This window comes from Mirounga leonina, unplaced genomic scaffold, assembly GCF_011800145.1.
Source record: "Mirounga leonina isolate KUSES-001 unplaced genomic scaffold, KU_Mleo_1.0 Mir_126, whole genome shotgun sequence".
Taxonomy (NCBI): Eukaryota; Metazoa; Chordata; class Mammalia; order Carnivora; family Phocidae; genus Mirounga; species Mirounga leonina.
Window position 1 is genome coordinate 28,958,971 of NW_023270314.1, and position 13,523 is coordinate 28,972,493.

At 46.4% G+C, this 13,523-nt stretch overlaps 1 protein-coding gene across 1 annotated transcript; it reads left to right on the forward strand.

Annotated features, from left to right (window-relative positions):
* Positions 1 to 529: 529 nt before the first annotated feature.
* ZNF641 (zinc finger protein 641) lies at positions 530 to 11,319 on the forward strand. Its single transcript, XM_035002774.1, has 6 exons — positions 530 to 650; positions 3,613 to 3,821; positions 4,359 to 4,450; positions 5,610 to 5,739; positions 6,365 to 6,478; positions 7,567 to 11,319. The coding sequence occupies exons 2-6, from the start codon at positions 3,638 to 3,640 to the stop codon at positions 8,319 to 8,321; spliced, it is 1,275 nt and encodes a 424-aa protein (XP_034858665.1). The 5' UTR covers positions 530 to 650; positions 3,613 to 3,637; the 3' UTR covers positions 8,322 to 11,319.
* The last annotated feature ends 2,204 nt before the right edge of the window (positions 11,320 to 13,523 follow it).

Sequence of the window (13,523 nt, forward strand, 5' to 3'; positions counted from 1 at the left end):
GAGCACAGTCTCGGTGAAGTCAACCTGACTATCTCTCAAGCGGAACGAGTGACTCCTCCTCAGTGCTCTCTCAAGCCCCCTATCCTTGCTGTCTTGAAACCTAGAAGTCAGTCAAGCTTTTCGAGGAATTCCGGACTGTTGCCGGAGAATTCGCTCTCACAGCGATTGTCTGGCATATAACGCGCGGTTATTAAATGTCGGGGTAATTAATGATCCCGTGTGCAAAGAACCCCGTGGGAGGCCGAGGGGCCGGGACCGAAAATGGTCAGTCAGGGAGCGGGCGCGGGCGGGCGGCCACCCTAGGCGGGACCCCGATGCCTGGGCCCGCGGCGTCCTCAGGCGGGCGTGCGCCGAGATCCGGGGCTCCGCGGGCCCGGGCGCGGGGGACGTGGGGGCCGCAGCCCGCCCACCCCCTCACCCCCACACCCCCTCCCCCACGTCGCCGCCGCCGCCGCCGCTGCCGCCGAGCCCCGGAAGCGGGCGGGGATTTCCTGTGTCCGCCCCGCCCGCGCCCGCGCCCGCGCCCGCCCGGCCGCCGTCTCCGCCCGTCGCTGGCTCCGCGGCCGCCGGCTCCGACGAAGCGGAGGGCGGAGGGGAGGGGCAGGCGGCGCCCAGGAGGGAGGCTCGGGCCGCAGGCCAAGCCGACCGGGGTGAGTGGGGCCGGGCCGCAGGCAGTCGCGGCTGGAGGGAAGGACGCCAGGCTTCCCGGGGCGGCGGGTGGGGGCCCAGTCACCCATGGGGCGGGGAGGAGGATCGACGCGGCCTCCGGGTCGCTGCCTTAACCGGGGGGTCGGCCCCACTGACATTCTGTGCCCGCCCCTCGCCCTGGCTTCCCGGTCTCCGGCGTCGCTGTCAGGCCCCGCGGGTTCCCGCCGCTGTCACTCGCGCACAGGTTACCCCGTGGCTCCTTTCTCTTGACTTGCTCTTGCCTCCGTTCACGGGAAACCTGTTTTCTGAGCTCACTTCCCCTGCCCCAGCTCTGCCTCTCGGATTCTCTGAAATCTGACCCTCTCCAGGGGCACTGTGACAAGAAGGAGGGGAGAAGCAACCTTACTCCGGAGCAGGCGCCCGTCCCGCTCCTGCCCCACCCGGGGCAGAGGGCAGGGTTCTCTGACAGAGCGCGACTCGTCCCTGTGCCCTTGGGCTGCTCCTCCCCCTACACCCTCCTTTCCCTGTCCAACAGCGCCCGCTGCAAAAACTTCCTTCAGCAGGTGCCCTGACCCTCGGGTATGTGAGGAAAAGTGGGAAGTGGGAGCCCTAGAACCCAGACTCCAGCAGGCCTGGGAACATTCTGGAGCCAGGAGAAACCTGGTTAGGGCTGACACCCTTAACTGCCCAGGTGCTGGCTCTGAGAGAGTGAACATCGGAGGAAATGCAGTGTGAGGATAAGTACCCACCCCCTTGTTGCTGAGATTTTTACCAGCGCTTCCACAGGTTTTCTGTCAGTGGTCTGGAGAGGCTCACCGCTAGCCCAGGAGGCTCTGCAGAAAGAGGCTTCCCATCAAGGGACTGTGCTGGAGAGATGGAGAAATGAGTTTGAGACAGGGGTCCAGGTATTAGCTGTAGGTAAACCCTGAGGGAGGATGTTCAAAGGGAGCTTGAGAAACAAGACCTCCAGTGAAGAGAGGGAATTGGTGCCTTATATGTTAAAAATAAGGCAAATACAGGGGCTGGAATTCAGAAGAGAGAGTTAAAATGGAAGTTTCCCTTTATTGCTTTATTGGGAATTTTCCTTTCTCATGAGAAGTCTCTGAAAAGGAAACCTCCTAAGCTGGGAATCAGTCCAGGATGTTCCCATGAGGCCCTGAGACTTCTTTGGACTTCTGAGATGAAAGGGTAATTTGTTGCCTTCCTGTGCATTGGTCTTAGGGTTGCCACCTACCTCTTTTGTCAAAGACAGTTAGGCAAGAAAATAAACAACTTGACATCTGTCATTACCTGTCCTGGGCTTCTGGGTTCCTGCAAATGTTACTGAATGGATATGAGTGAGCCAGGATAGTTAACCAAGGTTCTGACCTGTTTTTGGAAGCCTTTCACTGGCCCTGACTGCTGGAGTACTGAATAATAATCACACACACACACACACACACACACAAATGTTGCCAAGCAGAAAGGACTCTGCAGTCTCATAGACTGTTTCTCTGCCAGAAGTCAGGGAAGCCCTTGTCACAACACATGAGACCTGTTCTGACTCCTAAAATGTCCAGGGAGAAGAAAAGCCCACAACCTGGTCTTGTGCACTACAGGATTATTGTTAAGAATTTTTGCCTGGGTGGCTCAGTTGGTTAAGTGTCTGCCTTGGACTCAAGTCGTGATCCCAGGGTCCTGGGATTGAGCCCCTGCTCAGCTTCTCCCTCTGCCCTTCCCCCTCTTATGCGCACTCTCTCTCTCTTTCTCTCTCTCTCTCTAAAATAAATAAATAAAATCTGTTTAAAAAAAAAAAGAAAGAATATCTTTATCTAACCTGAATCTCTTCTCTTGCAATCAAAAGAATAGATCTATACAGAGACAGAAACCATTTCTCTTTCTTGGTAGCATCATTCATCAGCTTTTTTCCCTAGACAGAAGAAAACTATGTCTATTGTTTTTAACTTTTCCCAATGGCCATATTTCCCATCCCTTTCTCCACTTTTGTTTCTTCTGATGAAACATATTCTGGCTTCTTCATACCCTTCTTTAAAACTGAATATATTTTGCTAATGAGATCTGACTGGTTCTTTCTTATGTCTCAGGTTATTTCCTATGTCTCAACTCACAGGATTGTTAATTCACCCACTGAGGTCATGTTAGCATCAACTATTTCCCCTTTATTCACTCTGGTTCAAACCCTTTGTGTTCTTTTTTTCAATTAGAATCAATTCCTCACTGACCAATTTCTCCTATCTGTTACAGTTGTTTTGGATTTTTATACCTGCTTTCTGAGTTATTGGTCTTTCCACCACATTTACTACCAGTTCTCATTTTCTGCATCAGATTCTCATTTTCTGCATCAGAGTGACAGGTTATGTCTCTTTGTTGAGGCTTAAGTGAGGTGTCATTTGGTTCAGTCTTATAAAGGAGGCGTGGCTCCTTACACACACACACACACACACACACCTACCTTTGGCTGGGTCTTCTACCTGTAGTAATCATTCTGAACTAATTGATGAGAATGGGATTTGTGGCAGAAAATCTTATATGTGATTACATCCATTTTTGTTGAGTGTAAATCAGTGCACATCCCATCCTACATGTGTCCAGATTGCTTACTTCATTGTATTTGTTGAAATTAAATGAATAGCTTTTGAATTTCCAGGATTGTTTTTGTTTGTTTGCTTGTTTGTTTTAATGAAGTTCTTCCAGCTGTCAGGGATATTCTGTTTCTGCAATGAGGTCCCCAAAATAACTGTTAGTGACTTTGCTGTTTAGCACCTGCTCACTTCTGAGTTCCTCCAAGAAGCTTGGCCCAGGCTCAGTTGATTGGAACACACCAAGCTTTTAAAGTTCATCTGCTATCAAGCTCCTCTTACCCAGTTTCATCTTTTTATCCCTGAGGCTGTTCTCCATAACTCCCTTAGGAATATCACCCCTTTCCATTTTTAATGGGCACATCTTATAATGAATTTGTTCCAGGTCACAATTTGGGTTTGCAGCAAAAATGCTTTCAGAACAGACTGCAGTCCTGGGGACAGGATGGGAGTCAATGAATGTCCAGCTGGATGGAGCAGAGCCTCAGGTGGAAAGGGGAAGCCAAGAAGAGGGGCCATGGAGAACAGCACCAGGGCCACTGGAACACCTATGCTGTGACCTTGAAGAGGAGCCACAGTCCCTTCAGGAGAAGGGTGAGAGCCTACAGGGTGTATGCGTGTTTGAGTACAGTAACCAGTACCTGGACTAGTCCATTCTTCCTGGCTTCCTGGGCCCTGGTCACAGGCATATAAGGAGCTCCTGGATTCTGTAAACCATAAAACTGGGCTTCTCCCATTTCTTGCATGATCACTACCTCCACATGCTGCAAGTGCATGGTTAGTGGTATTGAATGTGGGAGACAAAGGAAGTGACAACAACTCCGATTACTGTTGAGAACACACCCAGTAAGATGCACTTTACTAGGTGAAAATTATATTCAAATAATATAAATTCAAAGCACAGCTAGCCTAGTGGAGATGGCTGACATATAAGCTCTACTAAAAACCACCTAATAGCCTTGTAGAACATTTTGAGTGAATGTCTCTTCCACTATGTGTATGCATTTGAGTTTTACCAATGGGCAAAGATATAGGAAAATATGACCCTTAAGCTCCTCTAACATGGGGCCCAGGCTCTCACTGGGGAAGGTGGATGGTCCATTTCTAGTGGTTCCTCTTTCTCCTCTCCAGCTCAGTCAGCTCCCTGGGTTCCTGCCATTCCCCAGGAGGGGAGCACCGGAGATTGGGAGATGGCAGCTGCACTTCTTGCGGCAGGATCACAGGTGGGCTATCTGCTTCCCTTGGCCTCTCCCAGGGTCTCATCACTGCTGCCTTTCTAGCCTCAGCATCAGCCTGTTGATTTGTTATCTCACATGATCACTAATGGTATCTTCACCTTATAACTGAACAGATTACCTTTCCACAGGGCTTATAATACCCTTGAAAAAATGAGTGGAGGCATGACAAGAAGAGGGGAATTCGTAGAGGTTAAGTTGTTTCTAATGGATCGCTATGCCATCCCTAGAGAGATTTTTTTAAGAACACTTTATTAATGTCCTTTAAGAAAAAAATCTGGAAAGATTAGGAAAAGAGGACCTGAAGGAAGCTTGAAAGAACATAAAGTAGGCAGGACTGGGTTGATAATGGAGAATTTATAGAAAAGAAGAGAAGATAGAAGTAAAGAGGGGCAGAGCCAGAGAGAGAAAATAGGTTTAGATTCAGAAGGCACTGGGAGACCCAGGGAAAGATAATAATAGTAGTAGTAGCTACACTCCCAGAGTGCTTACCATGTTTGCAGTTCTCTGAATGCTTTATATATATTAACCCATGTAACCCTGAGAGAAACCCAATTAGGCCCATTTTACAGATGAGAAAATAGAGTAGGAAGAGATTAAGGCACTTGTGTAAGGACAAACTGCTAATAAGTGGCAGAGCTAGGAGTCATTTGGCTCAAGAATCTGGGCTCCTAACCACTATACTATGCTGTCTCAAAAGATAAGGATATGGCATGATGGGCGCAGGGCAAGAAAGAATGTTTTATCTAAATGATTTTGTGCTGATAGAAAAGGAAAGGTCAAGTGGTGGAAGAAGGGGCGAGTACCCAATTTCTGCAATGAAAAGAATAAGGCAAGTGAAAAAGACTGGGCAGACACCTGTAGTTAAACAGAGGGAGCAGTGAGTTCATGGTGCCTCCAACTTCCCATGGTCCCAGTGGGAAACTCCTCGAGAGACATTATCCTCACTCACTCACTCACTGACCATACTTTTGCCCATCTGCTCATTTATCTTTCATCAAAACTATATGCTTTACCCAGGGACCTCTGGGGAGTTCTTTCTCTAGATGCTGTCATGCCCTCTCCTCTACTACTTCAGCCTTTTACACTGGGATCACATTTTCCTTAAGGAACAATTACTGACAGATGATGCTACATTTTGTTTCAGGGCCTGGTAACCATCAAGGATGTGTCGTTGTGCTTCTCTCAGGAGGAGTGGCGGAGCCTGGACCCTTCTCAGACAGACTTTTATGGAGAATATGTCATGCAGGAAAACTGTGGGATAGTGGTCTCTCTAAGTAAGCATGATCTTCCCTAGCCACTTTTAAAAGATTATTATTCTGGGAGGATGGAGCCATCTGCTCCAGAGTTATTGGATAGTGTCCATCTAGGGTTCTTTCCTTGGCTGGAAATCTGTCTAAGCTTTCACCAGAGAAAGAGCATTAGGACTAATCCAGAGAGAATGGAAATGAGGTGTCATTTCTTAAAAACAAGAGCAAAATAATGCTGAATTGTGGAGAAGAGAACTTTAGGCTCTTCTTGGTTGGGAATTGGGAGGTTCTTACAAAGCAGAGAGAAGGACATTTAAGTGATAGAACTGAGTCCTTGGAAACTCAGCAAGCCATCTAGGTAAGATGGGAGTGGGGGTAGGACAGCTGTGGTAGGGCTAATTAAGTGAAGTTAAGGACAGTTGGTCTGGAAGTATTTGAAATTTGAGTGGAAGGAAACAGACATGCTAGGTAAGAGAATATGATTTTCTAAGAGAAAGAAGAGGGACTTAACAGAAATGGGGACGGGAGAAAGGCCTGTATCTGGCCTTCTTTTATCTTCAGTTCCAAGGAGTAATCTAGGAAACAGCTTTTTTTTGGAAATAGAATTACAGTTGAACTCACTGACATCTCTGTTTTCCTTTCCCATGGGCAGGATTTCCAATTCCCAAACTGGACATGCTTTCTCAACTAGAAGGAGGGGAAGAACAATGGGTTCCTGACCCTCAGGACTTGGAGGAGAGGGACATCCTGAGGGTCACATATACAGGTAAGCACCTAGAATAGACTTTCAGCCACTGCTTTCAACCCTCTTGGAATGTCATTGTTACGTGTCCATCTAATCCCTTCTCTGCTCAGTGAGTTACAGAGTCAAAAAGTTTACAGATCTTTTTCTTCAAAGGCAAGACAGTGTAGCAGAAAGGTTTAGAAGGCAGGCTCTAGAACCAAACTTTGTGGATTTGAATCCAGGCCCACACCTGGGAACCTTGGAAAAGTAACCCCTGTTTGGGTTCCTCATCGGTAAATTATTGTGATATTTCAATATGTTAACAGAGTAGAACAGTACCAGGCACATAATAAGCACTCAGTAAATGTTAGTTGTTGTTGTTACTGTTGATGTTATTGTTCAACCTCCCACCCATTGTGGAGATGCTTTCCGGAGTGTCTCTAGTATTGCTGACAGGTGGTCGCTTAGCCAGGAAGGATTGCAGCACATTTCTTTTCTTTTTTTTTTTTTTTAAAGATTTTATTTTTTTATTTGACAGAGAGAGAGACATTGAGAGAGGGAACACAAGCAGGGGGAGTGGGAGAGGGAGAAGCAGGCCTCCCGCTGAGCAGGGAGCCCGATGCAGTGCTCTATCCCAGGACCCTGAGATCATGACCTGAGCCGGAGGCAGTCGCTTAACTGACTGAGCCACCCAGGTACTCCAGCACATTTCTTAACTCTCTCCATCTATGCTTAGTCAGGAAGATGGAAGTAATTGTAATAAATAAATAAATAAATAACAACAATAGCATAAACCATTTACTAAGTGCTCACTATGTGCAGGTATTATACTACCTATCTTATAATATCTATCTTATAATTATTCCCATTTTACAGAAGAGGAAATGAAGGCTTACAAAAGTTAAGTGGGAAAGCTGAGATTCAAAATTGGGTAATCTGCCTCCTAAGCTTAGGTTTTTAACTTCTACACCTCTTGCCCTGTCTTGTACAACATTAGAGTCTGTTCTCCCAGCCTTTATGGGGTGAGGTTTAGGCCCTAACAGGAATCAGACAACTTCACATGTGACTTGGGTCCCGGAGTACTCTCTTGTGACTCCCCTCTTGGGGTTGGTATTTTCCCTTCTCCACAGGAGATGGAAGTGAGCACGAGGGTGATACCCCTGAACTAGAAGCAGAACCTCCCCGAATGTTATCTAGTGTGTCTGAAGATACTGTTCTCTGGAACCCAGAACAGGATGAGAGCTGGGATTCCATGCCCAGGGGCTCCAGAGGAATGCTCCTGGGCCCACCTTTTCTTCAGGAAGATAGCTTCTCAAACCTTCTATGTAGCACAGAGATGGATTCCCTATTAAGACCACACACATGCCCCCAATGTGGGAAACAGTTTGTGTGGGGCTCCCACCTTGCCAGGCACCAGCAAACACACACTGGGGAGCGGCCCTACAGCTGCCTCAAGTGTGAAAAGAGCTTCGGGCGAAGACACCACCTGATCCGGCACCAGAAAACCCACCTACATGACAAGCCCAGCAGGTGCTCAGAGTGTGGCAAGAATTTCCGATGCAACTCCCATCTGGCCAGCCACCAGAGAGTGCATGCGGAAGGCAAATCCTGCAAGGGCCAAGAGGTTGGAGAGAGCCCAGGGGCTAGGAAACGGCAGCGTGCCCCACCAGTGCCAAAGTGCCATGTGTGCACTGAGTGTGGGAAGAGTTTTGGTCGACGGCACCACCTGGTGAGACACTGGCTGACCCATACTGGGGAGAAGCCCTTCCAGTGCCCTCGCTGTGAAAAGAGCTTTGGCCGTAAACATCACCTGGACAGACACCTGCTGACCCACCAGGGACAAAGTCCCCGGAGCAGCTGGGACAGAGGGACATCTGTCTTTTGAAATCTGTTTCTGCTGCAGCTGTGGTCACATCTATCAGCAGCTGGTGCTACCAGGAGTCTCTGCCAGAACTGCCCCTCTCCTGCACCCCAGTGGCCAGAATCATAAGCCCTGGCTCCATCCCTCGAAAGATGAGGTTCTAACACTGGCCAGACATTTCTCACCAGTTCTGTGAGATACCACATAAAATGGAGTTCTTTGGGCAAAACTTTTAGGAAACAATGCTTACTGCATGGGCTGATATTCAGCCCTAGCCCATTCTCAAGGGTACCACTTGAGAATCAGCAGTTTATGGCTGAGGTCCATTCTAAGTGGTTGGAGCCTATGCCATACCAGTTAAATATTTGAGTAACACCTTTGTATACTGTAACTATTATATCCTCTCTGTATATAGAGAGAAAGACCATATTAGCATGTTGAAGGCTCTGAGAACTTATTCGTACAGAGAATTGTTAAGCCTCTTTTAATGCAGTGTTTCCTAAATGGATTTGACCTCTGTCCTTTCTATTTCACATCCCACAGAACTGGTGACTTCATGAAACACACTGGTGAACACTGGGTTAGAGAGTAATGAAGAAACAGGAAAGAGATAGTGATCAGGCACCAGAGTCCCCTTTTTTTATTCAAATGAAAGCTGAGGGGCAGACCTCATTCCTGTGTGGGTCCATCACCCTTTCCCTGATCATCCAAATATACATCCACACTTCTTACCCCCACCTGCTGAAAAATAGAAACAAGAACATTTTCACCCTCTTATTCCAACTCCCTTCATCCTCCTCATACACATATTCAGATGAGAGATCATGCTACAGTGCTAAGAGATGGACTTATACCCCCCCAAGGAACCCAGGCCCACATAGAAGAAAAAAATCTTTATCCCCTTGAACAGACCCCTCTCCTCTTGACTGTGTCTTTTTGTGTCTATGTGTATCTGTGTGCAGGGTCTTTGAAGAGAGCATGCAAAGTGCAAACTGTACAAACTAGATTTTCTAGGGGCTGTTTTCTGGGGATGAGGGTAGTAGGGATTGTATGGGATTTTTTGTTTGTTTCAAGATAGGAAGTAAACTGAGCGATTAAGGGAGCCCTCATGGAAGGGGTTAAGTGATGGGTTAAGCTGTGAGAGTTGAGGTGTAAAGCCTTCCCTGGTATTACTGAGATCAAGACAACTGTGGATATATATGTCTATGTCTAAATCTCTGGGCCACAGTTTCTTTTTGCCTGGGAGAAGAGAGAAAGACACATCCTCAGTGAGGTGAGCTGTTTCTTGTTGATTTCAAGTAAGGTGCATATAGAAGCTTTATGCTGAGTGGGTTTCTTTGTCTTGTTTTAGTGCTGGGAAATTAGGACAGGAATCACAGTGCTTGCAGGTTATTGTCATCTCTCTTATTTGACCTTGATTGCCTCATCAAGGAGACAGTTTTTCTTGAGGATCTCATTCTCCCAGAAACAGAACTTTAGGGGAAATGGCTATGGTTTAGCTTTTCAGCTGATGGGGGGCGGGGGGTGTGCATTGGGTTTACTTCCCAATTCTGGGAAGGTAGCCACACTTAAGACTCTTAACTCCAGGACTTGCATAAGTATTCTAGCATCTGTTGGTTGATGAGTTGGTCATTGTTTTGCTTTATTGATAACGTGTTAATACCAATCTTATAATTTAAAAATTATCTTGTATGTAAGAGCAGTTTGGGGTTAGGAAGAGAGAGGAGCAAAGCAGATGAAAGTGGAATAATTTCTCTTTAATGCTTAGATTCTGGTTTTTCCTTAACACACTTATTTCTCAACCACAATTGGTGGAATTAACCAGAGAGGCAAGAGGAAGTAAGCTGCAACAATCTAGTTTAGTGATTGTCCCATTTGCTTAGGAAAAACTGGGTGAATCACAGCTCCTTAGAATTCTGGACCCAAATGGAGCTGAAAATAGGGTCATTTTGTTGACTGGGCTTCTTAGAGTGGATATGACTTGAGCAACCCAGCCCCCAACTCCGGTCTGCCACTCAGAGCAGCCTTCCTTCTTTGCCTGGAATGCACTTCTCTTGCTTATGTTCCTACAAATAGAGCAAAATGGCCAGCCCTTTGTAAGGTCCTCAGAGCCAGGAGCATTTTAAGATTAGAGATACCCCAGGGTATAAGAGAGTATTGGATTCCAGTGGTAAAACCGGACTGTGCCATTTCTTTTACCCTCTCACTATGCCTCATTCATTAATGCAGATCAGCTCTATGTAAGCAATGATTCAGAACCTGTTTTAGATCACAGACCCTTATGAGACTCTGATAAAAACCAGAAACACCCTTTTGAGAAAAACAGACATTAGCAGTTCACTCTGTTTTATATACACATTTAGCAGGTTCAGAGCCCATCCATGGAATAACTAAACTGGGGTCATTGGGAGTTACCCTGACCCAATATGATCATTTATATATTTGTGTCAAAAGTTACAAGGCAAGGATCACTAAATATTTTAAGAACTAAGATACCAGAGGCCGTAGGGTATAAAGACAGAGTCTAGTCTTTAATGACTAGAAGAGTATTGCTGATATTCTACTCTGTTTTTTTTTTTTTTTTAAAGATGACAAGCTGACAAATGGAGCTCCTCACAAACCTTATTTTAAAGACTTGTGGGAGGTGACTCTCTGTACTATCAGATCACACATCTTAATAACCAAATGTTAACCTCCAGCAGTTGATCTGTTTTAGTAATTGTAAGGATAGCAAGTAAAGCCCCCAAAGTGTGGGTGCAGTCGTAGCACCCAAATGAAAGGCATGATGGAGTCTAAGAGCTTTCTGCAGAAAGGACATCCCTTTAGGTCATTTCTGGTATACCACTGTCTTCTCTACCTCGGTCCAATACCACTTCCCTTGGATGAAAAAATAAAATAAGCAGCAGCCATCAGATGGGTGAATAGATTTGAATGATTTTTCCCACAGGGAATCTCCCATCTTTCTCCTAACTGGCTTTGCCACATGTCCACCCTACCCCCTTTAAATAAAAAAAAAACCTGTCTCTGTGTTCTCTCTGGGCAAATGTAAAATGGGGACGTCCATCTTCAGGAACCTGTCACCTTTTCCTTCTGCAGTGCCTCTACCCTGTTCAGGGCCCAAATACCTCCCCTTTTTCCCCCCATCAAAGTATGATCTGCAAAGAATCCCTTCAAAGTGTTAGCTTTTCCCAGAGTTATTTACATTTTTTTTTTTTTATTATGTTAGTCACCAGAGTTATTTGCATTTTAAGCCTTAACACTGCTGTCGAAGTGGAAGGCAAAAGTTTTCCCTTGTCAAAGTGATGTTGTGCCTTCAGGGAGCTAAAGGTGTGATAATTTGTGACAAAATCCTCTCCTTTCCTGCACTCCTGCACTCAAACTACTGTTTCCTTATTTCCATCAAGGGCAAGGTGAGTCCTGACTCAGAACCAGAGATGCCAGGAGACATGTTCTTTCCATCTCTGTTCAGATGAGTGCACTGGACGGGGATGAGTGGGGCTGGACAGTAACAGAAAGGTGAAGTCTATTCCCTTAGACCCCTTAGAAATCCTGAGCTGGCAAAATTTCCTTCTATTCCTGGGAGTGCTCTATTAGGTCTTGGGTCTCAAAATGTGGTCTCTGAACCAGCAACATCAACATCACCTGGAAACTTGTTTTAGGAATGCAAATTCTCAGGCTCCACCCCAGACAAACTGAATCAGAAACTCTGAGAGCGGAGCCCAGCAATCAGTCTTCACTTGCCTTCCAGAATATCTGATGTATGCTAAAGTTTGAGAATTACTGGCCAGGAGATTCAAATTCCACTTCAATCAGTGGTACCTCACCCTCTTCAAACAGGGAGAAAGGGGAATCTTGTCAAATTTATTTTCTGCAACCCCTCAAGGCTAGTTTGTCCTCAGTTCTGGTTTCTTTGAGTCCCCACCCTTAAATCAGTGACAGGACTGGGTTAGTCAACAATTTTAGAAACTGTGGTGGGGCCACTACCAAACTGTTGTGACTGATTGGGGCTAGAGCTTCTACAATGGACACTGAGAATTCATGGGTCCAGAAATCTGAAAGGACAAAAAGGAGCAGGCACCTCAAAGAAGGGAAATCCTATGTAAAACTGAAAAACCAACATCCAAGGAAATAGTCTTCCTTTGCTAGTTACCTGGTCCTTCTCCTGGCCTAATAAGTTGGCCTGGAGGCATTCAAGGTGAACATTTAGCTCAGGATAGAGAGTAAGGCCAGCTCTCACAAACCCTTAAAGAACCAAGTTTTCCAACCTCACAATTGCATTGGAGATCAATGAGGTACCATGCAAGGGATTCCTAACCATGATTTGGCCTACCCTATGGGCAAGGGCAACAGAAGCATTGGAGAGCCCCCAGGACACAAGAAAGAACCAAGCTCATTTAGTAATATGTGACACAGCGAGATTTGAACCCAGACTCTGTTTACCAGGTAGAGTTGTAATCGATTAAGCCATGGCACCTATGTCAAAAATACATTTCCTGCTTTGAAGATTCTGTCCAGTTCAGACTACAGGAAGGGACCTGTCTGGCAGGCCCTGGTCCCATTACCCCCTCTAGCTCCTCTCCTAACCAAACCCACGAGGACAGACTGAACTGACCGTTGCAAACCCACCACCCCTGTGGGGCTCTCCCAAGATCAAAAGGCTGGAGTTTGGGGGGAGGTGATCAGCCCCTCTCCCCAAGATGGAGAAACTTGGCCATAGTTTTCTTCAACTCCAGGCCTCAGGGAGGAGTCCCTGCCTCCATTTTCCCAATAAATGGAGCTCCTTGTCCACTTTTCACTCCCACTTCTCTTTTTCTGTTAGTTTGGTTTGGTTTGTTTTTTTGTTTTACCTGGGGAATGCCTCACCTTCCCAAGGGTATTTGTTCTTCTACTCCCTATCCTTCTCTTTCCATCATAGTTAATTCTCTTCAAGCTTCTAGCCAATTCTGTTCCATTAAGAGCCCCCTGTCCCTCTGCCTGTTGTCCAGTTTGTCAGCTTTAAGCCTACAAAGCAGGGTCAATTACTCATACTTCCCACTTTCTTCCCTCAAATCCTTGGCTTGGCTCTAGCAACTCAGCTGCTATCTTACCACTCTGCATCTCTTCCTGTCTCTCTCAACCTTCCTCACACACCCTAACCTGGCCAACAGGTTGTCTATACTGCCAAGTTCAGGCCCTGCACTCCATTCCCTGCAGGCTTTTTCCCTTGATGTAGCTTCCAAAGTGGAT

What these genes read in the sequence shown, in the direction of transcription:
- ZNF641 (XM_035002774.1), top strand. Translation starts at nt 3,638, where the DNA reads ATGCTTTCAGAACAGACTGCAGTCCTGGGGACAGGATGGGAGTCAATG. An exon ending in TGGGATAGTGGTCTCTCTAA is followed by an intron (nt 5,740 to 6,364) that starts GTAAGCATGATC and finishes TCCCATGGGCAG; the next exon opens with GATTTCCAATTCCCAAACTG. An exon ending in CCTGAGGGTCACATATACAG is followed by an intron (nt 6,479 to 7,566) that starts GTAAGCACCTAG and finishes CCTTCTCCACAG; the next exon opens with GAGATGGAAGTGAGCACGAG.